We start from the raw sequence: 25,680 nt of genomic DNA on the forward strand, positions 1-25,680 counted from the left end.
GAGTCAGACTAATCTTATACATAAACACTCCTGGCACGTGAAGGGACCGCAGCTTCACTTAGCACCTGGATTTAAAACTCTGCAAGGTGGTGAATAGACAGATTTTTCTGCTGGAGGCATAAAGGAGGACGGATCCTCTTTTCTGTAAACATGATCTAAAGGTAAAGGAGATTCTTTCTACTCTTTTCAGTTATAAGATATAAAGAACTCATGCATTAATGTTATTGGTCCCAGAAGCTGCTGGTGCAGCTGTTTTTTTTAACATTCAAAAACTGGACTTTGCCCTGAGTACTCTGATGTAGATGCTAACTGCCTCCACACGTCTGGAGACAAAGCTGGTGCTCGACTGTAACAGTGCTTCACTGCTCCCCCGAGCACACAGCTTACATCTCACACAGTGACTGTACTTGATAATGAAAACTGGCCGCGCAGCCGTGTTGAATTCATGTTCTCAGCATTTATGACTCAGCGTTATTGTTTGAAAACCTCTGATAACATTGTAGGTACTGCGTTAATGCAGCTGGAGCGCTCGGTTAGCAGTGGCTGAAGCTCAAGACTCTGACTTTCTAGTTGCTGATATCGGCATTACAGGTCAAAGCAGCGAAGTTGAGATGTTTGAGGGTGGTTTTTATTATTATTATTATTCTCTTGAGCTGGAAAGCCAACATATCCTGTCAGGTCACATTTAAAATACACCGAGCCTCCTGTCCTGTAGCTGCTTTCACTGAACGCTACCAGACCTCTGACATGCCACCTTCAGAGGTTTGTTCGCATCTCCAAAGAGCAGAAATGGCATTTTAGTCGCTTCAAACATGAAAATAAAGAAGTTCAACACAATTATTTGTGGAATCACCACTCAGATTGTTCATTTAATTAAAAAAAAAAAAAAAACAGGCCTCGTCCGTACGTTGGGTTTTGATTTGAGGACACAGTTTCTTTCTCATTGTTGAGCGTTGGATCGAGATGGAAAACCACGTTTAGACGATGCAGCAGCTACACAGGACGATGAGTCCAAATTCTTCCGATCTTTCTTCAGTGCGCGGATGGACTCGTCTCTGCTGGTTCCGTCGCCACTCATTGCATTCTCCCATAATTTTTACTGTTCAGTGAAGGTTCTCGATGTTTCTTTGAAGAAACCATGCAGAACACCAGACTCTGGTGCCCCCTGGAGGCAGTCAGAAATAAGACACTGTAGCAGACGGCAGTGCAGATCACCACCATACTTCCAACCAGCCGAACCCGGAACACAGAGAACCACACAATTAATAGATGAGAAATGCAGTTTTACAGACAAACGCGTGCAATCAGAACATACTGAAAATGTTCCCATCACTGGAACATTTTATACATGGTGGCGCTCAAATCGAGAGAAAAAGTCCCCAAAAATCTAATTTCAGAAATGTTTGATGTCACTTTTGAAAACCATTTCTGATCATGAAATAAATGTGTGCCACCGGATTTTACCAAAATTTAAACGCTGAAGCAAACATACGGACTATTCTCATGAATGTCATGCATGAACATAACCGCTCAGACACACACAGAACGTGGCGCTTATGCGAAGTGCCGCACAGCCAGAACGTGAGAAATCATGTTTGTATGATGGAAAACGTTTTACCTGAAACTGCACTGGAGGCCAAATCGGCCCCAGGTGATCATATTTTTACATCTCTAATCCCTCGTAAGTGCCGGCCTCTACAACAGCTGTGAGAAGGCAGCCTGAACAGAGGTGTGGCAAAAGCAAACAAAAGATTGGATGCATTTCCTGCCCGATTCAATCAGAAACCTCAAAACCTGCCCAGATCGGCGCTGCGCTGACACTTGAGGTCAGACGGGGACGTCGCGAGTCCACAGGTGATAGTTGTAAATGTATGAGATAAACTTTTAGATTCCAAAGAAACCTGTTTGAATCCCTGCAAGTGAATAAAAATATACGAATGTTTCCATGTGTGGTGTTGGTGTGATTTACAGAGTGACGCCGTGTTTCTGAAGCATTTGAGGTTGACTTTGTTTCCAGGTGTTTGTGTGCTTCTTCCCTCCGGGTCCCTTCCCTCCCTCCTCGACTGTAGATATCATTATCAAACGTGGCAGCGGTGCAAACATGCCCTCGGCCTCATGAATTAATGATTCTTTCAGTTAAGATTTCCTGTCCTTTGCTCCAGGCATGACCCAGACCTGCGATCCGTTTCATCCATCACTGCAGGTCTTTCTCTTCTTTCTTTTTTTCTCTCTGTCTTTCAAGAACAGAGACATTTATAATGAGAACAAAGAGCTACGCCCTTTCTATACAGCTCCAGGTAAAGCCTTTTAATAAGAGGCATGTGGGATTCTAAAGAGCCTTCGCCCGTGGAGACGCAGCTGCAAAGGAGAGAAATATGATCACACAAAATTATGACACAAAAAGACTGTAAGCACATCAGCCTGAGGGCAAAATCCCACCCTGAGTCAATGTCAGGGAGAGCTGCCTGTGTTCAGGGGTTGATCCCTGCTTTCCAGCACAGCAGAATCACTCCTCCCTCATGAATCTTTTGGAGCGCAGACACTGAGCTTCGTGTTCTGTTTTGTTTTAGTGAGTCACAGCCATCAGATGGACAATATAATCACAACCAAGACGTACAGCTCCAGCGGGGGGAGCGGAGGAAATATGAAAGGTAAGGCCTCGTCTAGTCAAACACCAAAAACACACAAAATACTATCTGCAAAAGCAACACACACACACACACACACACACACACACACACACGCACACACACATATATATATATATATATATATATATATATATATATATATAATCATTTGATTAATTATTTGGTGATAGCAATTTGTTATCACATAAAATCAACCCGTAACACAACAGAGTGATTGAATGTTTTTCCAGTGAAATCTGCTCATTCAAAACCGCAATAAATAAATAAATAAATAAAATAAAAAATAAATAACAGCGGCAATGAAAGGTACCGCGAGGCTACTTGGGCCAGCAGTCATGAATGCAAGCGGCCACTTCTTCGCTGTAAGATTCCACGCAGCTTTGATTCAACTTCAACTCGCACTCAGGCTCCTTTTGTGTTATTTTTGACCACTTGGGGGCAGTCTAACCGAGTGTGGCTCGACACGATACACATTTATTGTCAAGTTTCCCCTGAATTGTGTTTTGCATCCCTGCGTTGAAGACATTTAAAACACAAAAGACATTTTACATGACACACGGGCGTTGCTGCACCTGCACCGTCTTCATGAACACACAGCGTTTCAAACAAATATCACATCAGGGTTAGGAGTGTTTTATGCCTTCAAAATTTGCATTCTGTCAGCTCTAAAACTGCACACAGGCTCACAAGCAGTCCACTATGGCCACATGTTCCGCTATGTGTGTCTCCTGGACTTTCCCTGCCCACCTGCCCGACCTGCTCCTGGACGGTGAATACGGTCCGAGCGGTGTTTCTTTTGGATTTTGAACCAAAATGGAACATCTAATGTGACAAAGTGCAAAGTCAAGGTATAATTCTCAGCACACTATCAAACCACTGTTTAGGTTTATTTCTTCATTGGTGTTGGTGCAGCTGTAAAGCACGCTGGGAATGTTATGTTTGTACCGCGTGTACAGCCACTCTGCCACTAGGGGGAGCTGCAGGTCACCCAGGCCACACTCCACGGGAAAGTTCTCGCCCTGGGCAGCACCGCCGGCGTGTTATAAATCAACCAATTAGTGTGAACGTTGCCATAATAAGACATGCTGAGGCACAGTAGCAGGCAGGCAGAGGCTTGGCTGGGAAATCATGACAAAAATGCTTTCATGATGATATTAACCTCACCGGTGGTGTCTTGTCTTCGCGTGATCAGCCGCTCTCAGGCCCAGCAGGCAGCTTCATGTCTGAGCCGGTCGCAGAGCGGATGGAAAACACCAAACTGAAATGCTGATCACTGAATCTGAACCTGTCCTTCCATCTAGGTGATCTCTCCCTGAGTGCTGGGGGGTTGTCTGGTGGAAGAAAGGGCTCGGGCAGCACGGGCGGCTCGGTTCTCATCACATCCAGCAGCTCCTACACCTCCAGCTCAGGTGGATCGGGAGGAGGCCGGGGAGGCGGAGGAGGCAGCAGCATCAGTACCAGCACACAAGGAGGTTCCTCTGCTCTGTTGTCAGGTGGAGGAGGTTCAGGAGGCTCAAGGAGCTCAGGGGCAGGGTTCAGGGCTGGAGGGGGGTCTTCTGGGATCTCCTCCGGCTTTGGGAGCTCCGGAGGGGAGGGAAGAGGGCTAGGTGATTCCATGGTGACCAAGACCAGCTACAGTGGAGAGAGATCTGGAGAAGTAAGGAAGGGGTCATCCTCTCTCACTTACTCACCGGTTCTAAAGGAGAGGAAGACCACCATGGCTGCAGCGTTCGCTGAGGTTTTTGATGGTTAGTCACATGATAGTAAGCCTTTTTTGTATCGCGCATTTGAGAACACAAGAGAAAGAACTGAAAGACGATGGAAAGTAAAGTGGAATCAGCATTACAACAACACAAAAGGAAATGTAGGCTAACGTGATCTCTACTTGTCATCATGTTCCAGAGAGTTCCAGCGCAAACTCCTCTCCAGAGTACAACAGGAAGGAGTATGGTGAGTGTGTGTGTGTGTGCGTGTGTGTGTGCGTGTGTGTGTGTGCGTGTGTCGATTCTTACATGGAATGACAACAAGTTCTTGCTATTCTATTTGCTGAATGTGGTACAAACCAGCACCGCAGGAACAAAGAGAAGGTCCACCAGGATCCTTCAGTCGCGGACGACCACATTAAACACTGAGCGGCGCTGCATGTTTTTTGAAGTGTTGACCGATCTGGTTAGGTCATAGTTTGAGTCAAAGATGGAAAAAACTGTGTTATAAAGCAGACTTCGCCATCAATGTGACAACCGAGACACAGGACACAGACTGAACTCCAGTGGTGGACGTTCTGTGGTGCCGCCAGGTGATTCAACCACCACCAGGTAACATGGCAGTCAGAGTTCGTGGTGATATCACGTGTTCTGTGGTTACACAGGTTTTCTGGTAGAAGGAAAGTCAGATGAGCGACAGACAGAGAGACAGGCTGACTGACAGAAAGACAGACAAGCGAGCAGACAGACAGAGAGACAAGTAGGCAGTGAGACAGACAGAAAGGCAGGCAAAAAAGGCAGACAGGCAGACAGACCTGCACGTGCACTCACACTGAATGAACGTATTCTTGCAGGCTCTTCAAATGTAACCACAACGACCACCACCAGAGGGCGGTCTCATAGCAGAGGTACCGTGATGCTCCAGAACCAGTTCAATACCTAAACGACACCAAACCTTTATTCTGAAGGTTCTTAGACTGCTGACTCATGTGCCTGTCTCTATTTCAGAGAGCGAGATCAGAGCCCGACTTCAGAGTGCCTCTCCTTCAGCCAGCTGTGAGTCCCAGTCTTTGTCCATGCAGACTTTAGTCTCACTGTCAGCTGTCATGCACTGGAGCTGAGACTTCTGCTGGATTCTTTGCTGTGCTGTGCAGGGACGGAGTTGGACGATGTGAAGCGTCTGCTGAGGAGAAACCGCTCCAGCAGCCCCCCTCTGTCCAACAACTCCCTGCCCATCCCCAAGAAGGCCGCAGTGGAGGCCAGGACCGTGTCTGAGAGCACCACCACAGGTCCTCTTCTATCCTTTACAGATCCTAGACCAGGCTTTCCGTCTTTTAACTTTTCTGCATGTGTCTTTACTTCTAGAAAACTATGGTGGTGTTTGGCCTGCAGGTGTGAGCAGCAGCAGCTACACTTACAGTACGAACCCCAACAACCTGTCCACCACATCCACCCTCTATCAGACAGGTCAGTCAAACATGCACCAGGGGTTCCCTTTGTTTTCAGAAGATGTCCGTGCAGATTATCGCGAATGAATCAAACCCCTTTTAATCGTGGGATGATCAGAGAATCCCCAGGGAGCTCTGAGCCTGGTGTCCTGGTCTATGTTATACACTACATATTTTGTTGCGCCACTTTACAAAGAAAGAAATAATCCAGCCTAACACCGCTTCCTGTGCCAGAATTTGAAGTTAGACAGGTTAATTCCACCTGTAATTCACATTGCCTTTCGTGAAACATAGATTTATGATCAATTAAATCATAATTAGCTAATAAATTAAGGATACCATGGCCCCCACAGTCACTAGAACTCAATCGGATATTTGAAAGGTTGAAGAGGGGCGGGACCAGGTGCAGGTTCAAGATTTTATATGTCGGCAAAAGACCTGGTTGTTGCACATGGAATTACCAGGATGGTTTACATTGTTAAGGCTGGAGAAGGTGACAGTGACGGGCTGATCATTTGAACAACCAGCGATTATCAATGTGGAGAGCAGCTGAGCGGCAGGCACGAGTGTGATCCTGAAGTAAGAGTGTAGAAATCCAGTCTGAATTAGAAAGTGGTGGGAACTGAAATCTGGTCATCGTCCCGGGGGTCCAACTCCTTGCAAATGAAGGAATTTTTCATGGCATTTCCTGAAATTCCTGCATAACTCAGGAAGCTGTTGGTGCATGAGAGAGAGGGAATGTGAAGAACGAGGAGGTAAAGGTCCACGACCAGCTTCAACTAGACTCTCATAACGAGGGGACGTGATGTAAAACACGCTACGTGTGTGTATGATGAGTAAATACAGGTACACCCACAGGTGACACGTGTAAGATAGGCTCTTTAAAGGCTGCAGTATTGATAGAAACACCAGGCCGCATGGAGCGGTCCAACGTGTTGTTTTGGACTAAGTTAGTAGATCAGGTCACCAGAACCTTGACCCGAGCGTCTCCTGTGTTCTGTGTCCAGGAGTTCAGAACAACATGACTTTCAGCGCTCCTCCAGTGAACAGCAGCCTCTCTGCCAGCAACACAGGTGAGCTCCTCCTCACCTGCCACCGCAGTTTCAGCACAGCCTACACAGGGGCTCACTAACCGTGTGTGTGTGTGTGTGTGTGTGTGTGTGTGTGTGTGTCTCCCCCCTTCTGTCTGCTCCAGTCCCAGTCTACGGTGTTCAGAATAACCTGGCCAGTACCAGTCCCACTGTCCTCTCTCCCACCACAGCCCACTCACAATTCAGTAAGCCATCTTTATGGTTCTACCAGGATTGTTGATATATCTGACTGAACATGTTAGGAAGAAGTGTGTGTTCCACAGTCTGTACTTTACTGTTCTGTCTCTGACGCACTTGTCACCTGAGTCGAATCTGCAGTTGTGCTGAGGAAATCTTCATTCTTGTGGCCTTTTTTTTTTTTTCTTTTCTCAAAATGTCTTTGTGTGTCTTACAGTTTACGGAGTGCAGAAAAATGTCTCGGGTGCTGGACTCAGTCCAACCACAGGTGAGACAGAAGACATGTTGGTTTCAGAATGAGAGTTGCTGGGGAGACAAGACACTTTTAACATTCTGTAAGACAATTAGGACCTTTAGAACAGAAGTTCTCAACCTTTCTGAGTCATGGCCTCCCTAGAATACCGTAATCGAGGTGGTGTTCCTGACCCCCCCCCCCCCCCCCCCCACTTACTGTTTTCTGCTTATTATTTGCAGAGTATTAAATTCCATTTTGGAATTTTTAAGTGCACTGCAACAATCAACATGTGTGCTTGAGGCCTAAAAGAAAAATAAAGTTTGAAACGTCCATCCTGTAATTTCTGAGGTAACTGTGAACATGTCCCGAAGCAGCGGAGCCGTGTGACGCTGCAGGTCTTTAAGTTTAAGAACTATTTTTAAAACTTTCTTATAGTTTGTTGTTTCCAAGTGAAAGTACTTCAACTCTCTCACCCTCAATGAAATCAATGCCAAGACAACTATCAAAAAACTACAAAAAAAAACAATTTCATGACCCAGAGAAATCATTGTGTGTGTGTGTGTGTGCGTGTGTGTGTGTGTGTGTGTGTGTGCGTGCGTGCGTGCGTTACAGTGAGACCCAGCAGTCCCATCATTGATGAAGCCCCCAGCAAAGACTTCAAGTTTGTGCTGATAGAGAAGGAGAACGCTCCGGTCAAGAAGGAGACTGAGCGGCTGATCATGGCCAAAGACACAGGGAAGCAGTTCATGTCCGCTCCTTCCTCCGTATCTGCTGGTACGACTCAACATTCCCCACACCCAGCAGTACCACTACTACTACCACTACTACTACAACAAGTATATGAGCCTCTTGATCATGGGTGTGCGTTCTGCCCTCCATGCAGCGACCTACTCAGAGGACTCCCTGAAGAGTGAGAAACAGAAGCTGACATCCAGCTCGCTGGACAGAGGTGCAGACGTTAGAGGTACAACGCATCCTGACAGTCACCGACCGACTTCCCTGTCTTAATTGTGTCATTTATCGTTCACGGATGTTTTAATATTTCACAGCTGCCACCCTGAATGCTTCTACTAAAGACAAAGCTGCCTATGGAGGTACAGTTTACACCTGAAACAGTGCTGAAAAGAGATGTCAAACAGGAGTGAGTGAGCAAAAACCAAAACCAAAGTAGCTCCGAGTGTTTAGGAATCAGCAGAAGTGTGTTTGTCCATCAAGTGTGTCTCATAATCGCCTCGTCAAACCACAACACATCTTTCTTATGGTTGTTTTTCTATTGATAGGTTAGGGTTGATAGGAACTAGCAAATGTCTTCGTTGACATTTTCATGCGATGATAAAGGCGCCAACGTCTGCATCGCCACTGAAGGAGTTTTTTTCTGGAGTCTGAATGTTGGTTTGTGAACCAGACGCAGGGTTTCATTTCCATTTCGCTGCTGCAGTTCACATCCCAGTGGTCCTCATGTCAGCTCATTCACATGAAACCTGTGCTTGGCTTTTCAATCTACTTTCATGTAATCTTTTATGTAGACTGTGTGTAAGACAATAATTGCTTTACTAAGACTGTGAAAATGTAAGTGCGGTGGAAGGAAAATGAGCCTCACTCATTCAATGTTCTCATGCACTAATTTGTTCTTGCACATTTAGGGACTTTTTTATCCCTCAGTTTAGTCTCACAGACAGGAAGCAAAGCCTGATGGCTCCTTACATCAACTGTGTAGTTCTAGTAACATGAAAGCCCGACTGATTGACAGTTGATTGTCAAACAGGGCCGAAACGATAACTCCATCTGTCAACTCTTGTGTTCATCAGAGATTCCTCACAGCGAATCCCTGCAGCGGCTCTGCTCATGTTGCAGCTGGTGGAAGTGGCTCCTGGGCCTCCTGCTCAGCCTGCTCCTGCTCCTGGGCCTCCTTTTTGGACTCATCGCTTTGAGTACGACAGATTCTCCCGCTCCTCATACTTGCCCGTGAGCGTGTCCTGCGGGTCTCAATCATGCTCCCTCTGCTCTCACAGGTGAAGAGGTCAAACGTCTCAGGAGCCGTGTTGACGCTCTAGAAGCCATCGCTGGCACATCAGCCAGGACCAGCCGCCGCACCTCCTCTGGCATCAACATCGTTGACCCACTGGAGTCGGCATATATTGAGAGGAGTTCTTCTGGCTCCACGCTGGCCCACTCTGACAACGGGATCAACCTGGGGACTGCAAGGTCCAGAGCAGGTGGTTCAGTCCAGGACAGTGCTGACCTGCGGAGGGCCGTCCAGCAGCTGGTCAGAGCTGAGCTCCGCTCAGATGATGTTAGAGGTACTGACTCATTACCTGCAGCTCAAGCAAGGTGGTGGTCTTCAGGCAGCTGCACCACGTGTGAATGACTCATTCTTTTCTTTCTAGAAACACTTACATACTCCCTGAAAGGAGCTAAAGGAGAGCCAGGAACTAAAGGTGTGTGCACAAACACTGATCTGGACATGGTTTCCGACGACCTGCTTCACTAAACCGACTCTTTCTTCACAGGTGATACAGGGGCACTTGGACCAAAAGGTGAGAATCCTTTTTTATTTCATCGATTTTTAATTTCATGCTTGAAGAGTGTCAGATGTGAAAGTCAGGCTCAATAAACTGCCATGTGGTCCGTCTCTTGCAGGCGATAGTGGATTTCCTGGCCTGCCAGGTAAGACTGAGAGATTTGTCCTCTGTTTTGGTTTGAATGACTTTGATGAGGAACTCCCCACCTCATCCGTCTCCTCTCTTTCCTCTCATGTCTTCAGGTCCTCCTGGACTTATTGGTCACCCAGGAGCAGAGGGGCCAAGAGGTCCCAAGGGAGGAGCAGGTAGTGTTTGATTTGGTTTGGTTTCATGGCACGCTTCGCGAAAGGGAGCACACAGGCTGAGTCTTTTGTCTGAATAGGTGAAGCAGGTCCTGAAGGACCACCTGGCCAGAGGGGCAGGGATGGGGCAGCAGGCCCCCGTGGAGAGACTGGACCACCTGGTTTTGGAGAAAAAGGAGAAAAAGGTTGATAATGAATCGTTTATATCACCAATAATGAAGCCGGTGAGGTGTTCAGTCCTTCATATTGAACTCTAACTTTGACAGGAACTCAGGGTGAGCCAGGATATCCTGGTCTTCTGGGTGCTATCGGACCAATGGGACCCAAAGGTGAGGGGAACTTCTAAAAGCTCCTTAAAAAGCGAGAGCTCGCTCCATTTGGTTCACGTCAGCGGCAAATTCCACCCCTTACACATAAAAAGTGGAACTTTGGCACTTTGACAAAACCAAGTTGCAAGTGTTGTGATTAAACGGATGGTTAGTATCAGTACTGAACACAAACCAGTGGCAGTGAGGAGAAAACACACTGGCACACATGTAGTACTGTAGTACTCATACAAGTGATTACTCGAAGGCTAAATGGTCCTAAAATAATTGTTTCGTTACATCTAAAATTGCTACATGAAGATGGAGACGGTCTGAGTGCGTCTTATTTATTTCAGGTGCAATGGGAGAGCACGGTGCCCCAGGAAGTCCTGGTAAAAAACGCAACACAATCAGTGTTTGTCTGTTATTTCCTACCATTTGGCAGTTAGGTATCAAATATGTGCTTCAAGTAAACGATCATTTGTCTGCAGGTGCTCCTGGTCAAAAGGGTTTCAAAGGCGAAGCAGGAGCTCCAGGTGAAAAAGGTACATTTAAGGCTTCAGACAGAGTTTAATAGAAATGAGGCTGAAATCCATGAGAGGATTCCATTACTTGGTCTACGTGGAAAATCAACAGATTTATCAATGACAGTATTGATAAAGTAACTGCCTGGGCATTGCGTTGATAGTTGTGACTGTAATGCAGGTGATCGAGGAACCCCAGGCCTGCCAGGTTTCAAAGGAGATCAGGGAGAGCGAGGGACGCGTGGACCTGCAGGTGTGGCCAAGAGTAATAATTAATGTGTGGTTTCAAGTTAAATGAGGTCTTTTTCTCTTGAAAACAAGTTACAGTCAGGAACAGGAACCTGCCTTTACAGCACACGCGCGCACACACACACACACACACACACACACACACACACACACACACACACACACACACACACACACACACACACGCAGCTAAGCACAAAGTTGTCAAAAATTTCAGTTTTTCTTTAGTTTGGATGTTTTCCTGGTTTAAGGGGAACCTGGACAAGCTGGACCACAAGGCCCTGCTGGACCAAAGGGATCTAAGGGACTTGGAGGTGAGGTGATATCAAACGTCTCCTGAATGTTATGTCTAAATGAGCCAGAGGTGTTACATTATACTGACACCGAGATCCTTTTATGGAAATGTGTGATGTCACCATCCTGTTGGTGTATTGTAATATGATGAATGATGGGACCAGACCGGAGCCACAGCACACGTCAGTGGACATGTAAATTCAGTTACAGTTAGAAACATCAGGCACACAAGCTGAGCACCCATTATGCCGACAGCAGGAAGGTAAAGCTGGGGGAAGGTCCAACTCTTGCTCTAGTAAACGACAGTCTGTGTGTAAATCATAGGTGATGCAGGTTCGATGGGACCTCCTGGTGTGAGAGGACCGCCGGGACTTCCTGGAGATATCGGTTCACCAGGTACCCCACACACAGTCACATCACCTGCCTTCAGTCATTCCTAATTTGAATAACCTGACAACCCCCCCCCCCCCAGGTATTCAAGGGCTTCAGGGACCACCAGGTATGAGAAATATACAATATTCATACTCTTGATCCCTTTACAGCTTCCAATATACATACATATTCTGATGTGACCCATTGTCACAGGTATCGCCGGAATTCCAGGGCAGCCTGGCGCTAAAGGTAATGCTTCATTTGCTGTGTATCGGAAAATAAGCAGCAATCACAAGAAATCACAATCTGTCAAAAGGAATCTAGTATATTTGTGTAGCACTTCATTATGCTGTGCCGATTTATGTACTCAATAAAACAAACAACAATAAACACAATAAAATGTTTCAGTACTCAGAAGGACAGAAAACCAATGAAACAGTCCAAACTACTGACATGCGCAGAACAGACACACCAGGGAGTCATCAGCATGTACAGGAAAGTTAAAGGGAAAGATGGAATGTAAAAGGTGGATGGGTTGGACAAATTTCAAATATACAAAACAAAACAAAGCCTTGCAGCTTTTTAACAATACCAGCGGCTCTGTTAGACTGCCGTTCACGGGACACAGTGGAACTCTGAGCTAAAAGCTAATATCAGATTGCTAGAATGCACATGATTGCTTCATGTTATGGATGCTTTTATGGGAAAAGCCCTTTGTACCAACCATGTGCTAAGACTTGCCAGGCGTCCATGCTTGCCTGAAGTTGGTTCTCCAATAAAGAAAATGCTACAGACGTTTTTGTCAGTCATCAAACTATTAACATAATTCTATAACTGTGCCTCTGTTGTCGCGTAACATTGCCGTGTGTTGCAGGTGAAACGGGTCCGTCTGGAAAAGTCATCGCTCCAGGTAAGAAGAACGACAATTGTCGGACTGATACAGACGTGCCGTTAAAACCTGCTGCTCTCTTATATGTAAGAGATTTTTTTTGTGTGTGTCTCACTTTGTCCCCAGTTGGCTCAGATACTGTGGCCATCCCTGGACCACCAGGACCACCTGGGCCTCCAGGCCCAACTGGATCTCCTGGTTTGTCTGGTCCCATTGGTCCTGCTGGCGTCCCAGGACAACAAGGTAAATCCAGCATTTTGAGAAATGTCAGGCAACTGAGATGGATCAAAAATTGAGAGGATTGTATCTGTTGAAAAGAGTGTTGATGGTACACTTATATAATCATTTAGGCCTTAAGGGAGAGAGAGGGGAGAAGGGAGAAACAGGAGACAGGGGGGAGAGGGGACAGCAAGGAATCCCCGGTGAGCCTGGTATCATTTCCTCAAGGTCAGAAACTGTCAGTGCCACCCGAACTGGTAGTAAGTACTTTTAGTTCCTTACTTTACTGTAGCACCATCTGCCAGCAATATCAATAAAAACAGTGTCTTAGATTTTAATGCACTTTGTTTTCCCCCTCGTTTTCATTCCTACAGCTCTATCTTCAGCAGCTGCACTTCCTGGCCCACCGGGACCTCCAGGGCCTCCTGGAGCACCTGGTCCACAGGGTCCTCCTGGTATGATAAACACTATTTGCATGAGCATTAACACACACACACAATTTAGTTTTTTAGCTGATCAAAGTATTGATTATTCAACTTCCTTTGTCTCATAATAAGGTGGTTCTAGACCAGGTCCCCCAGGACGCAGAGGTCCCCCCGGAGAACCAGGTAAGAACAGAAAAAAATGACCACATAGATCAACACATCATCTGCATACAGAATGATTCCAGCAGTTTTCACATGAAAGGTGACATGTCCAATACATTTTATATTGATCTGTGTTTGGTCTTGCAGGTGTTGGTGTACCAGGACCAAGAGGAGAACCTGGAAGCTTTGTACCCACGTCAGGTTGATGAACAAAATCAAGCTTTAGATCTTTGATAGTTGACGTCTTGAAACATCTCATATTCAGCTTCTAATGGCTTTGGTTGGTGTACCTAATGCATTCTTCCCTTTTTTTTGGGTCTTAGAAACCTTCTTTTCTGGACCACCAGGACCTCCTGGATCCCAGGGCCCACAGGGTCCAGCAGGTAAGCTTGACAATCTAAGAAGTGTCTTTTTTTTACACAAAATTATTTCGTAGAAATAACTGCACTTGTATGATGGATTAATGCTTAAAACTGAAGAAATCAGTAAATGCATGTTTTAGTTGTCCTTTGAAGATTCAGTCTCTTCAAATATCTGGAAGGGGGGGGCATCATGACTCAGAGGTAGAGTGGCCGTCTCGCAACCGAAGGGTTGCTGGTCCTCACCTACCCCAGTGACCACGTCAATGTATCCTTGTCCTATCAAGTATCCTCACTAAGTCCCTAATTGCTCCTGATGGCCCTGCGTCAGACTGGTGACCCGTCCCGAGTGAACCCTGCCTCTCGCCCAGTATCAGCTGGGATAGGCTCCTAGTGGCATGGATGAAAACATGTCCATCTGGTAGTGTCTGAGGCGTTTTGAGTCACCACCACTGTCTTCATCAATCACAAAGCTCTGCTTTATGTCATTCTCGCAGGTTCACAAGGACCACGAGGTTACCCAGGTGAGAAGTTGAACAAGCTTTCTGTGCCTATGAGACAACTTTGCATGCATCATATTATTTAGAACCATACACATAATCTTTTGCTTAATGTAATGATGATTGAATCAGGTGAACCAGGTCAGCCGGGTCTGCCGGGAAGTCCAGGGGATTCTGGTTCTGGTATGTATGTTCCTATTTTTCTGCCATCAATGGTACATGAGTGGTCATGGTGATATTTACTAAGTCAACACTGCAAATTCCAGCTTTCCATATGATTAATGATTTGTTTTTCACGTCAGGTTTCCCAGGTCAGCCAGGACCTATGGGGCCAGCTGGACCTCAAGGCCCACAAGGACCTAAAGGTAAACTAAAGGCAAATGTTTGTCTGTGACACCAAATTTCAAACCTGCCTTTGTTCCTGTTTCATTACACCAAAGGAGAAGGACTCAACCACAATGAATACTGACACACAAGCGTCTCAGATACCGTCTGTCACTCAGTACAAGTCAGCAAACACATGCTAACCATAATTTCCTCACAGGTGATGCAGGATTCCCTGGTTCCCCAGGATACGCTGAAGTCTCCACTGGTACGACCATCCTGCCACTGATGGCTAGTTCTCAGAGACAGATGGAGGGACAAAAAAAATAACATTATGTCTGGTCATTCCAGGTAGCATAGTCAGACATGGCCTACCTGGCCCTCCAGGACCACCAGGACAGCCTGGAAGAGATGGCAGTGTGTCAGGGTCCAGTGACATGAGCCAGTACATTGCAGAGTACCTTCAGAGTGAGTAGTGGAGTCGTTCACTTTGGCTAACGTATCACTAGAGTGAAGGCACGTGTGTAGTTGGTAACAATGAATTTCATATCAAATTCTCTTTATGCATAGATGGCAACTTTAGGCAGTATCTCACAGGGCCTCCCGGGCCTCCAGGTCCTCCTGGGGCACCTGGGACCCCTGGTGCCCATGGGTTCTCAACAGATGGGGCGATGGATGATGTGGCCAATCGAGTCATTGCCTACATCCAGAGTAGGATTTTTGAAATCATAATGTTGCATTCAATCACATTCACTTCGAGCAGCTGGTAAAACTCTCCTCCTATTATTCAGGTCAGAACAGAGTAAGTGGCGGTTCTCCTGGCTCTCCTGGGGTTCCTGGTCCTCCAGGACCACCTGGCTCCGTCGCTGTCAGTGACATCATCAGTCTATTACAACGTAAGTCTTATTGGCCTAACTAAAAAGTTGTATGTCTTGTAGGAACCACAACCCCAGTCTTAAGAGCCTGTTGAGTTAAGCCTCATCAGAGTGTTGATTGTCTGTGTCCAGGAGAGGACGTAAGAAGCCTTGTCACTGGTCCCTCTGGTCCACCAGGACCTCCTGGAGCTCCAGGACATGGGAGCAGTAGATTTAACACCCAGGCAGTGGCAGACCGTGTTCTCAGTCTGATGAACGGTGTGTAGTAAGAACAGTTACCTGTTTAAAGGTCTTGTGTTGTGGGAACATGAATGTGTTTGACCGTAGCTCCTGTCTGTCACCAGAAAGGGGGATGATAGGTGTCCCTGGGCCCCCTGGACCTCCTGGCCCTCCTGGAGGTTTTGTATCAGGTAAGAAACAACAGAGATAAGAAGCCAGCTCTGCTTTTGAGTCCAATTAGTGGATTTCTGAAGCTAACGACTCTTCACTGTCATTGGCCAGCAGGATATGAAACAGCAATGGGCCCTCAGGGGGCTCCTGGTATCCCAGGTGTCCCAGGTGTCCCAGGTCCACCAGGACCAGCTGGTCCACCTGGACCATCAGGACCAGCAGGACCAGCAGGACTTGGGAGCTACGGCAGCTCAGATATTCGTGATTACCTGCAAAGTGAGTTTGCTTCGTTGTTTTAAGGGAAACATTTTAGAAATGGTACCAGACATGTCCACCTGCATCTGCTTCATTTCCCTCCAATAGGTGTTGACTTGAGAGGACCTCCTGGCCCCCCTGGGCCTCCTGGACCTGTGGGTCCCCCTGGTCCAGTTCGCAGCCTGGTGTCCTATGCTGGGCATTCCAACTCGGAGCCGCTGAGAGCAGAACAACAGGATTATGTCAACAGTGAGTTTGAAGGAACGCAGGAGTCAAACCCATTGATCTTCTCCCGTGTCACTTCAAGTCAGTGACTAGCAACTCTGCTTGAGCGCATTCTCACTTTGAGCGTCGACAGACAGGCTGATGGCCTGTGTTGGCTGGATGTGTTGGTCGAAGTGATCAAATGGATCACAAAAAAACAAAACAAAACAAAACTGCAGTGTATTTTAGATGATGTCAAACTGGAAGTAGTACACCTGGTACCAAAAAAAAAGAGCTCCAACATTTTTATTTTATATTTAGTTACAGATTGTTTGAGTGTAATCAGGGTTTACCAATCCTGGTTTGGCACTTTCTTTTGTCACCAGGTGAAGGTGCAAGAGGAGCTATGTTTGGACGTCCTGGTCCACCAGGCCCTCCTGGACCCCCGGGAGTGCCAGGTGTCTCTGGCGTGAGAGACTGGACCCTGGATGCCGCGGACTACCCCAGTATGGCTGTCAGAGTATCTGATTACATCAAAAGTAGGTGGTCACACAGCACAAATGTCAAAATTCACAGTTGATGTCAGAAGCCTAATACTGGACTCTGCGCCACATGCAGCTCATGGTCTTCTCCGGGATGTGGTGCAAGGCCCTCCAGGACCCCCTGGTCCTCCGGGACACAGTCGATGGGTCAGTTCCCGTGAAAATGTGGTGGATGTGGTTGAATACCTCAAATGTAAGTCAGTGTGAGCTTCGTCGTTTGTCACTGGTGAAGTGGAAGAAGCATCACAAATTAAACCTCTGCACATTTCAACCAAAGCCCACAGTCTGCTGCTGGACCCTAGCCACTATGAGCGAACTACCCAAGGTCCACAAGGACCACCTGGACCCGCAGGACCTCCAGGCCACACCAGATGGTTTGGTACTCATGGAAACGCTACAGATCTCGTGGAATACATCAGATGTAAGTCTCTTACCCAGGAGTTTGTGGTCAAATTCAGGCCCTTTGTGTTGCTAATACAGTGACTGTATCATTCCACCCCTCCGCCCCCCCCCCCTCCCTCTGAAGCCCACGGTGTGCTGCATGACATTATAAGGGACTACACCAATCATGTCTTCCAAGGACCCCCAGGACCACCGGGTGCCCCTGGACATAGCCGCTGGGTTGGTTCCCATGGAAACGCCACTGATCTGGTGGAATATCTACAATGTGAGCAACCGTAATCATTGCTGGTCGCAGAACTCAAGGATACGACTGTTTGACGCGTGTGTGACCTGTCTTCCAGCTCGAGGTTTGCTACGTGAACCCACACGGAATCCCAGCGAACACGCCATCCAAGGGCCGCCAGGGCCACCTGGCCCCCAGGGGCCCCCTGGATACAGCCGGTTGTTTGGCTCCCAGGCGAATGTCACTGATTTAGTGGAATTCATCAGAAGTAAATAAAACATAGCTCTCACCAGTATGGGAAACTGGCTTCGTGCCTTCAGAGTGCTGACAGCGAATATGTCCTCCGCAGCTCACGGAGCCATCATGGGGTTGCCGGGGCAGAGGGGCGAAATGGGATTCCCAGGGCCCAAAGGAGACAGAGGTACTCACTAACACTGGAATGGAAATGTGATAAGAGTTGTCGCGGTGTTTACAGTGAGTCAGACTAGATAGTGATGTCAAACGCGTCGTCGTCGTCACCGCTGTGCTGGCTTGTCTCAAGTGATTTTAATGACCAACCAAGGTTTAATTGGCTCCATCCGTCTGTCAGGTGATCAAGGTCCTCCTGGTCCAAAAGGTGACACAGGTGAGTTTCCAGCTTGATTTGCTTCGGGGTTCTTCAAACTGGGATCAAAACAGGGATCTGCGATCTACCTTTCCTACTTTTCATGATATTCAGATTAAATTTGATCGAAATGAATCCAAACTTTTGGTTCCTTCAGTTAGCAGCTCTCTTCATCTTTCTGTTAGTTTCGGTTTTGGTTTCCTTTCAATGCGCTTCAGCTATTTGCAGCATTGCTTCAGCAGATTGTCTCAGTTCATATTCATCACATTTCATTTTCAGGACACTTTTTCTCAGCTAGCATTCACACTTTAAAGAGCCGTAAGTTTATTCTTTATGTTAGCTGCTCTCTTAAAGCAGCTTCATACTTTCAGGTACAGAAACTCTTCATATATAAAAATGTTCTGCTCTCAGGAAATGAATGCCAGTATTTTTGGATTTCTGCCTTTTTAATACATAAAAAAAAATGTTTCTTGCTGTGGAAGTGAATGGAAAACTGTATTGTTCCACTGCTCGTGTTTGTAACTTTTTAGTTTTCACCATCTTTCCTACGACTTAAGTCTTCAAGCTCTTTTGTTCTGGGTTTCGTCAATTTTCAACATCGTTTCAGCGACTTTTCTCAGCTCTCTATGGTCAAACGGCAGCATTTTCTGCTGGAAATACATCTTTCATCAGTTTCACCCTTCAAAAGTTAACCTGAAGGAGCTGATCGTTCTACCAACTGTGTGTTCTTCAGGAGACTACTCTTGGATCGCGAGGAGAACCAAGAGGAACGCTGGGGTTTGAGAGGCTCGGTATGCACATATGGAGGATGCTACATGCGTAGTTTCAAGCACACGAGGGATGTTTCTCACAAAATGATGTACTTTATTTTTCTATAATTGAACTGATGGATTTTTTAAAATTGAATATTATCCGCAATGCTGAGCTGTGTGTGTGTGTGTGTGTGTGTGTGTGTGTGTGGGATTGTATGTATTGACTTACCCTGGCGGGTGTGTATCAGTGGGGCGGGGGACTGAATGAAGATGGGACTTTTACTGTTGTGGGTGTGTCTTTGTTTTTTGTTTTTTTAAATGAATACAACACAAGTAAGGCTTAAACACAAGTGTAGTAAAGAGGAAATGGTTTATTTACAGCAAAATGAAAATCTACATTACACAGGCATTCTAAATCTATACATTTATTTAATGCATAATGGTCCTGATATGGAGTTTTTCAGTCGACATTCAGAATTTAATCATTTTACTTCATTTTCGTTTTTTTTTTAATTATATTGCTGATCATTTGAAAGACTGAGTGAAATGTTAACATGTTAAAAATAAATAGCTGCTGCGATTTGAGAGTATCATTTTGTAAACAGGTGCACAGCACTCCTGCATTGTGGGTTTGTACAGAACAGCCGTGTCATTAAATACCTTCGACGAACGCTCAGTGACAAAGAAATGAGATGATAAAATGAGCCAATCAGAAGTCAAGATGGCCTAAACCAGTCAGGTCCATTGTTTTGCACCCACTGCATCAAATACGACACTAAAATTGAGAATACACAGCTTTAAAAACATGCAAGGAGCTGAAGTTCTGTTTGTGTTCCTTCGAGTACGGATGCAATAAAAGCTGAATGAAATCAAGCCTCGGGTTTTACATCCATGAAGCTTTTCTGCAGTACGAAGGCGATTAGCTCGCTCGAAACTCTACCGTTCTACAGAGGGAGAGAACTAAAGCCATGCAGGCCGCTCATGATCCACCTGCTGATGAAACGCATGACGAAGAGGCAGATGAAGAGAACAAAATAATCAAGACACATCATAACCCTGCTGAAACTGAAAGCTGTTTGTGCTTGGAAGTTTGTGTATCTGTATTATTATTATTATCATACACTTTCCAATCCTTTCTTTGTCCCTGAATGACGCTGCTGTGGAATCAAGGATCGCAGTGCGACCTGAGACAGCTCTGACACGCTGCTTCATCGATAGGTGACCCACGTCTCATCCACCGCTCCCAGCGAACGAGAGAATGGTTTCCCCCATTTACTGCTGGCGTCTCGAGTCTCGAGACAGGAAGGCATTCTGAAGGAAAAGAAAATAGCCCTGATGGAGAAAAATCACTGCCTAAACTAGACACAAAGATACGTATGATTTTAGAAAAATATACTGTATGTTTTACTGTGCTGCATCTTTTTTTTTTTCTTCTTTTTTTTTTGAGCAGAAATACATTCTAGTTTGAAGTGATCAGGTTGCTGGTCTAGATTTAACGGTATCAAGATACAGAATGATGTTTGAGTTGGTATAAAAAGGCTATCATTTCTTTAGTGCAAACGTCTAACCAGAAAGAGTCCAGCAGAGAATAATCATCATTCATTTGAATTTAAAAGCCCAAAATGTCAAATACTACAGGCACTGAATTCCTCATAAAAAAATGGTTCAGTCCGAAAAAGGTAGCCAGGGAGCTTCTTCACTGCAGGTTTCCAGCTGAGAACTGAAAATCTCCTTCACAATAACTGAATATATGACAAAGAGAAGAAAATTAAGATGGAGACAGCGAGCCTTCCCACATCCTCTGGTGTTGTCTGGGTGTAACAGGAAAGTAGCACAGGTTCAATCGTTCCAGTCCACCTGCGCTGTGCAAGTCTGTGAGTGTTCCGCTTCCTCCTAGAACCCGGTGGAGTGGACGCTGGGGATGGGGTAGAACTTGGAGATGCGGCTCTGGGTGGAAGGGTTAAGGCACTCCGACTCTCCGCTCATCTTAAAGAAGACTTCCTGTTCCTGCAGCTTCCTGGCGAACTCTTCCTCCAGGGCCTGCAGGGCACACGCAAAAAAAAACCCACGTTGGTCTCAGCCTCACTCACTCACTCGCTCGCTCTCTCTCTCTCTCTCTCTCTCTCTGAGTGACCACTTTAATACAATGTAAACAACACAACTGGCCCCACAACAGCCAGTAGTTTAGCTAAGCCACTAACTGTTCTGGTCTGGCTCAGAGATCAGAGGAGACACCGCCAAGTGAGCTCATGACCTCTCATGACGGTTTAGTTAAATCTGTCAGCAATGTTTTCAGAACAGGGAGACAGTTCACATTGAATAGAACAACTGCTGGCAGAAGTGCAACACCTGGTGGTCGAGTCCAGTAAACCAGTCCGGTCCATTCGGCTGAATACCAAACTGGTCTGGGACTCGTGTTATGTTACATTACCAACTGGTGTGAATCGTTCCAAATCTCCCTCTGCCTGCCCTGGGACAAGCGATTCCCATCTAGTGAGGTTACTCGTTTCCCACTAACTCACAGCAGCTTCAACAGGCTCCAGTCTGCTGATGCATCCTGGAACCTTGAAAAATGTGCCTCTGTCACAGAAGTGGTCACGAGTGTCCCTCTCATGTCAGACATTCTGTGTGAACTGTTGGTTGTTAAATCCGCAGCCTGAAACTGCCATGTTCTCTCTGACCTGGCTGAACGTGATCCCTATGCACCAGCTGTCAGCTGGAGATGGGTATCGCTCAGTCCAGGTCCCGAAAAATAAAAATTGGGTTGAACTTTGCCTCATTTGTGTCCAAACAACACAGTGATCCACTAAGTTTGAACAACTTCATCTTCGACCTTTGACTGCCAAAAGCTTAAATGTTCCTTTTGGAGTCGGAGTGAGGGGGCCAGGTATGTACGGAGGACGGATACCTTCTTCCTGGGGCGAAGTTTCTCCCTCCATTCCTTCAACTCCAGGCTGTGCTCCTCGTCAAGCTCCTTCAGCTTCTGGGTCTCATGTTCGATCAACAGATGGCACTTCTCATTCTGTTGGCACACATGAACCAGGTGTTGACCAACCGAGAGATTGTACGTTACTCTGTTTTTCTGCTGTCTCTAAGGCAGGAAGGGTGAACCAAATGACTGTACCTTATATGGAGAATTGCCCACAACATGTGCACAAAGTTATGAATTAATCTTTCTATAAAACATTTCACATCCTTACTTGTAGCTGCTGGAGCTCTCGGATGTTCGCGTCACACTGCAGCTGAAGGTCTCGCATCTGGTTTTCATGTTTCTGGTGCTGGTGGAGCCTCTCGTTCTTCTGTCTCTTCTCTTCCTGAGCAGCAAACTGAAAAACAGAATCACCTTTATGTCTTACAGGCTGATACTCGTGTAAAAACTGACTGAACAGCTGCAATGTGTCGGCCATCACCTGTTTGACTTTGTCCCGTTCCTGCTCGGGGGTGATGGCCGCGCCGGTGATGCGGAGGCTCTTCTTGAACATGGCCATGCGGGTCTTGGCCTCACTGCGCTGTATCTTGGGCAGGCGGCCTCTCTCCTGCGTCTGCTTGTTCTTCATCTCCTCAATCAGACGCTGGTTGTAGCGCTGCATCTGCTCCATTTCCTGCAGGGAAACACGTGCCAAGAAAAGAGCCTTTTCATATGTGCTGAAGGATTTGATTGTGATAGCAAGGCTAATGGAGGGGATCTACACTGAAGCTGGTTTCCTGTCTGTACCTTCTCGTGTCTCTTTAGCAGCTGATGTCTCTGCATGAAGTACTGGTCTTTGAGCTGCTGTTTGAACAGCTGGTGTTTCTCCTGCAGATGGCGCTCTTCCAGTTCCCACATCGCAGCTTCCCGAGCTGCGTGAAAACACACAAGCCAGCAAAGATGAACAGGTGAACCACTCACAGGCTTATTGGGAGGCAAATATCTGACAGATGAATAATTCTACCTGCCAACCTACGACTTCCTTACAAGCCAAAAGACAAACTACGAAGCTTTACACCTTATAAAAGCAACCTGACAGGATTATCTTATCCATTTTGAAGATAGGACTCTTATTTTACTCAGCCATGCATGACAGATTTGTCAATTTCAGAGAAAAAAACAGAACAAATACAATCTTCTGAGTTTACAAGGTGCAATTAGATGCACTGGGAAGTCTCATGCGCTTCCGTACAACGAAAACAGATTAAGAGTCTAGATGTTTAGTGGAAAATATCCTTTCGCCTTCATTCACTGAGCCTCTGCTGCAAAGCCCTGGTCACTTTAAAACGCCTGATTAGGATGCTTATGTCCCCCAACATTTTATTTACAGAAGTATAATTTCTTCTCCCTGTGAAAGCTCTTTATGAACCCTGGTTAGAACTTCCCGTGGCTCGGTTCACTGAGCATTCCTGAGAGGTGTTATTTGTGTGGCTGCAGTCCCAGGCCGTGCTAATGAGCTGCTGAGGAGGAGGGGGCTGCGCTTGCTGTGAGGAGGAATGTGGTCAGAGAGCTCCAAGCTGCTCCAAAGAGAGCAGGATTACTGCTTATCTGACTCACTCCACATGTGGTGTGTTTGCCCTGAGCCAAAGACAACAAATATCATGTTTTCATCGGAGACCAGTGAGGTGCACTGCACCGGCTGGTGACTGAACAAGGGGAGGTGGCAGTGAAGCAGTCTGAACTGCAGCACCTGAATAGCATGCCAAAACTCTACCAGGTGACCTGGGGGGGGGGGACGAGCATGATCCTCCAACATGCTATAACCCCTCAGGGAAACCCCCCCACTCTCAGGTGAAAAGATGAGGCTGAGGACACCACATGAGACAGAGGAGGTGGAGAAACGACAGCTTGGTGGAGTGGAAAACTGAAACAAAGTTTATCTGACACACAAAGAGGAGAAAATATTGCGTGAATTTTGGTGCGCAATTTGCTCACTGCTCATCGATGACTGGGTTTTCTGTGTGAGTGACATCCCAAGCACAAGAACATGTCTTTGCTTCATATTCTTATCTGTAGCTGTTCCACGAAATTGAAGTTGACCTTTGACCTCTTGGATGTAAATGGCATCATTTCAGGGTATCAGGAATTCGGTTATTAATTAGCATGTGAATTATAGTTCTGTCCCAAAAATATTTTGTGCAGTCACAATGACCTGTGACCCCCAAAATGGAATCATTCTTTGAATCGAAGTGAACCCCTGTGGCAAATTGAAGGGAATTCCTTTCAGGTGACACTGAGGTTTCACACCCACACACGTGGAGCAGACGGACAGATGACCGGAGAACATGAATGCCTCTGCGGTTTCTTTAAAGATTACGGGATTAAAATGTGGTCACTGCAACTATGCTTTTCCTAGAAGTACAACTAGCATAGAAAAACTTAAAAAAACAAACAGACCTGCAGCTACATCTGTGTAAAATGACAGAATGTTTTACTGATTTTTACAAAAACCTGACACACACATCCTGTATTTGACACTGACTAATACGACCATGAGAAACAATGGAGAGACGTTCCCGGCGTTGTGGGACGGTGTGTCCTGCTCACCCCTGAGGAGTTGCTGCTTGTGGTTGAGACAGTCTCTCTCAATGGTTGCCAGCTCATGTTTGTGTTGCTGGATGATTTTCTTCAGAGCGCTGTCCAGGTCCTGCTGCTGCTTCTGAAGAAACTCTTGCTCCTGGGAGAAGGACAACACAGAACATGATGTGAGTTGTCGTTGCCGCTGAAGCAGGCCAAGACTTATGAGGCCAGCGGTGTGTATTTGCAGGCCTTCGGGCTTTCTGCCAAACGAACCGCAGGCTAAGCACGGCTTGAGCCGATGAACCAGACAGTAAACAATTAAACCTGCTTTTAAGTCCCGGTGCTCCGGCCTACTTGGCTCGTCTCACACAGCAGAAGCTGACATGTATCACTCTCATGTGGTGCTTCATGATTTGCTGTTTCGTGCCAAGGACCAGAACAGGCTACCCCTAGGCTTCTCCCAGATCAATGTAACACTTGCAAAAACCTTTTTACCACCACTTAGCGGTGCTGCACAATCCCTCCGATACTGCAAACCTAATTGCAATTTCGATAGCAGTCAAACAATCACATTTAGATATTTGTTAAAATCAATCAGACCAACCACTTAGAATAAGACTTAATGCCAACCTCACAGCCACAAGAGAAAAAAACTGCACCGAGGACTAATGACCTCTCAGCACAGCTCACAGAGGCTGCTTGGTAAATTTGGTGCGCAGAGACCCTTGCAGCTGCCACCTGCTGCTCGTGGGCTGCAGCGCATACGTCACGTTTTCATGCTCTTGACATAACTCAAGTCGTAATCGGCCCCTTTAGGGTTAAAACAACACATTGACATCCTGAGGCAACAAGCTAATGCTAGCTGGTTAGTAACAAGGTGTGAGATGTTTTCTGTACTGACAACTGCCTGATTCTGCTGGAGCTGTTGCACAGTCGCAGATGTTAACTGAGCTGCTTCATACTGTTCAGACAAAATCAAACACATGCTAGACGTCTGACAGTTTACTTTAGAATCTATTCCATTCTGTGAAAACATAACACCTTTTTAAATTAGTTTCAATAATTTTTCAATGAAATTAATTAAAATAATTTAAAAAAGGGACACTTGACCCAACAAAGGCATCTTGCCTTTAAAGTACTCATGAGTAGGCGTTTTGTGCATTGCTGAGCACAATGCTAGACAAAGAAGACGTC

The 25,680-nt window shown here is 46.3% G+C and overlaps 2 protein-coding genes across 3 annotated transcripts in view; one reads left to right on the forward strand and one right to left on the reverse strand.

Moving 5' to 3' along the window:
• LOC147256855 (uncharacterized) lies at positions 1-19,578 on the forward strand. Of its 2 annotated transcripts, none has more exons than XM_086210497.1 (55): positions 1-161; positions 2,571-2,651; positions 3,953-4,399; positions 4,554-4,601; positions 5,209-5,262; positions 5,363-5,410; positions 5,509-5,643; positions 5,720-5,821; positions 6,810-6,875; positions 6,998-7,078; positions 7,288-7,338; positions 7,918-8,079; positions 8,189-8,269; positions 8,355-8,399; positions 9,114-9,236; positions 9,318-9,605; positions 9,693-9,743; positions 9,816-9,842; positions 9,946-9,972; positions 10,070-10,132; positions 10,210-10,314; positions 10,396-10,458; positions 10,791-10,826; positions 10,926-10,979; positions 11,140-11,211; positions 11,459-11,521; positions 11,826-11,897; positions 11,974-12,000; positions 12,087-12,122; positions 12,748-12,783; positions 12,889-13,005; positions 13,113-13,241; positions 13,356-13,436; positions 13,539-13,589; positions 13,716-13,769; positions 13,892-13,951; positions 14,425-14,451; positions 14,560-14,610; positions 14,730-14,792; positions 14,972-15,019; positions 15,103-15,219; positions 15,322-15,462; positions 15,543-15,647; positions 15,759-15,884; positions 15,971-16,036; positions 16,128-16,292; positions 16,380-16,520; positions 16,862-17,014; positions 17,094-17,210; positions 17,295-17,438; positions 17,544-17,684; positions 17,761-17,910; positions 17,992-18,063; positions 18,232-18,267; positions 18,980-19,578. In XM_086210497.1, exons 2-55 carry the CDS (start codon positions 2,588-2,590, stop codon positions 19,027-19,029), a joined length of 4,932 nt encoding a protein of 1,643 aa, XP_086066623.1. In that variant the 5' UTR covers positions 1-161; positions 2,571-2,587; the 3' UTR covers positions 19,030-19,578. The 2 variants fall into 2 exon arrangements, with proteins under 2 accessions (XP_086066623.1, XP_086066624.1); XM_086210498.1 differs by having other exon boundaries at positions 16,131-16,292.
• LOC147256856 (STE20-like serine/threonine-protein kinase) overlaps positions 19,350-25,680 on the reverse strand; it is a 21,180-nt gene continuing 14,849 nt past the window's right edge. The window contains exons 14-19 of the mRNA XM_086210506.1: positions 24,514-24,643; positions 22,714-22,838; positions 22,409-22,600; positions 22,199-22,324; positions 21,907-22,020; positions 19,350-21,038 (exon numbers count right to left, since the gene is read on the reverse strand). Coding sequence (XP_086066632.1) covers positions 20,892-21,038; positions 21,907-22,020; positions 22,199-22,324; positions 22,409-22,600; positions 22,714-22,838; positions 24,514-24,643 — 834 coding nt within the window. The 3' untranslated portion in view covers positions 19,350-20,891. The remainder of the gene's footprint in view (positions 21,039-21,906; positions 22,021-22,198; positions 22,325-22,408; positions 22,601-22,713; positions 22,839-24,513; positions 24,644-25,680) is intronic.

The sequence above is a fragment of the Aulostomus chinensis genome, chromosome 8 (genome assembly GCF_037954235.1).
Source record: "Aulostomus chinensis isolate RoL2024-O1b breed Wild chromosome 8, RoL_Achi_v1.0, whole genome shotgun sequence".
NCBI classification, from domain to species: domain Eukaryota; kingdom Metazoa; phylum Chordata; class Actinopteri; order Syngnathiformes; family Aulostomidae; genus Aulostomus; species Aulostomus chinensis.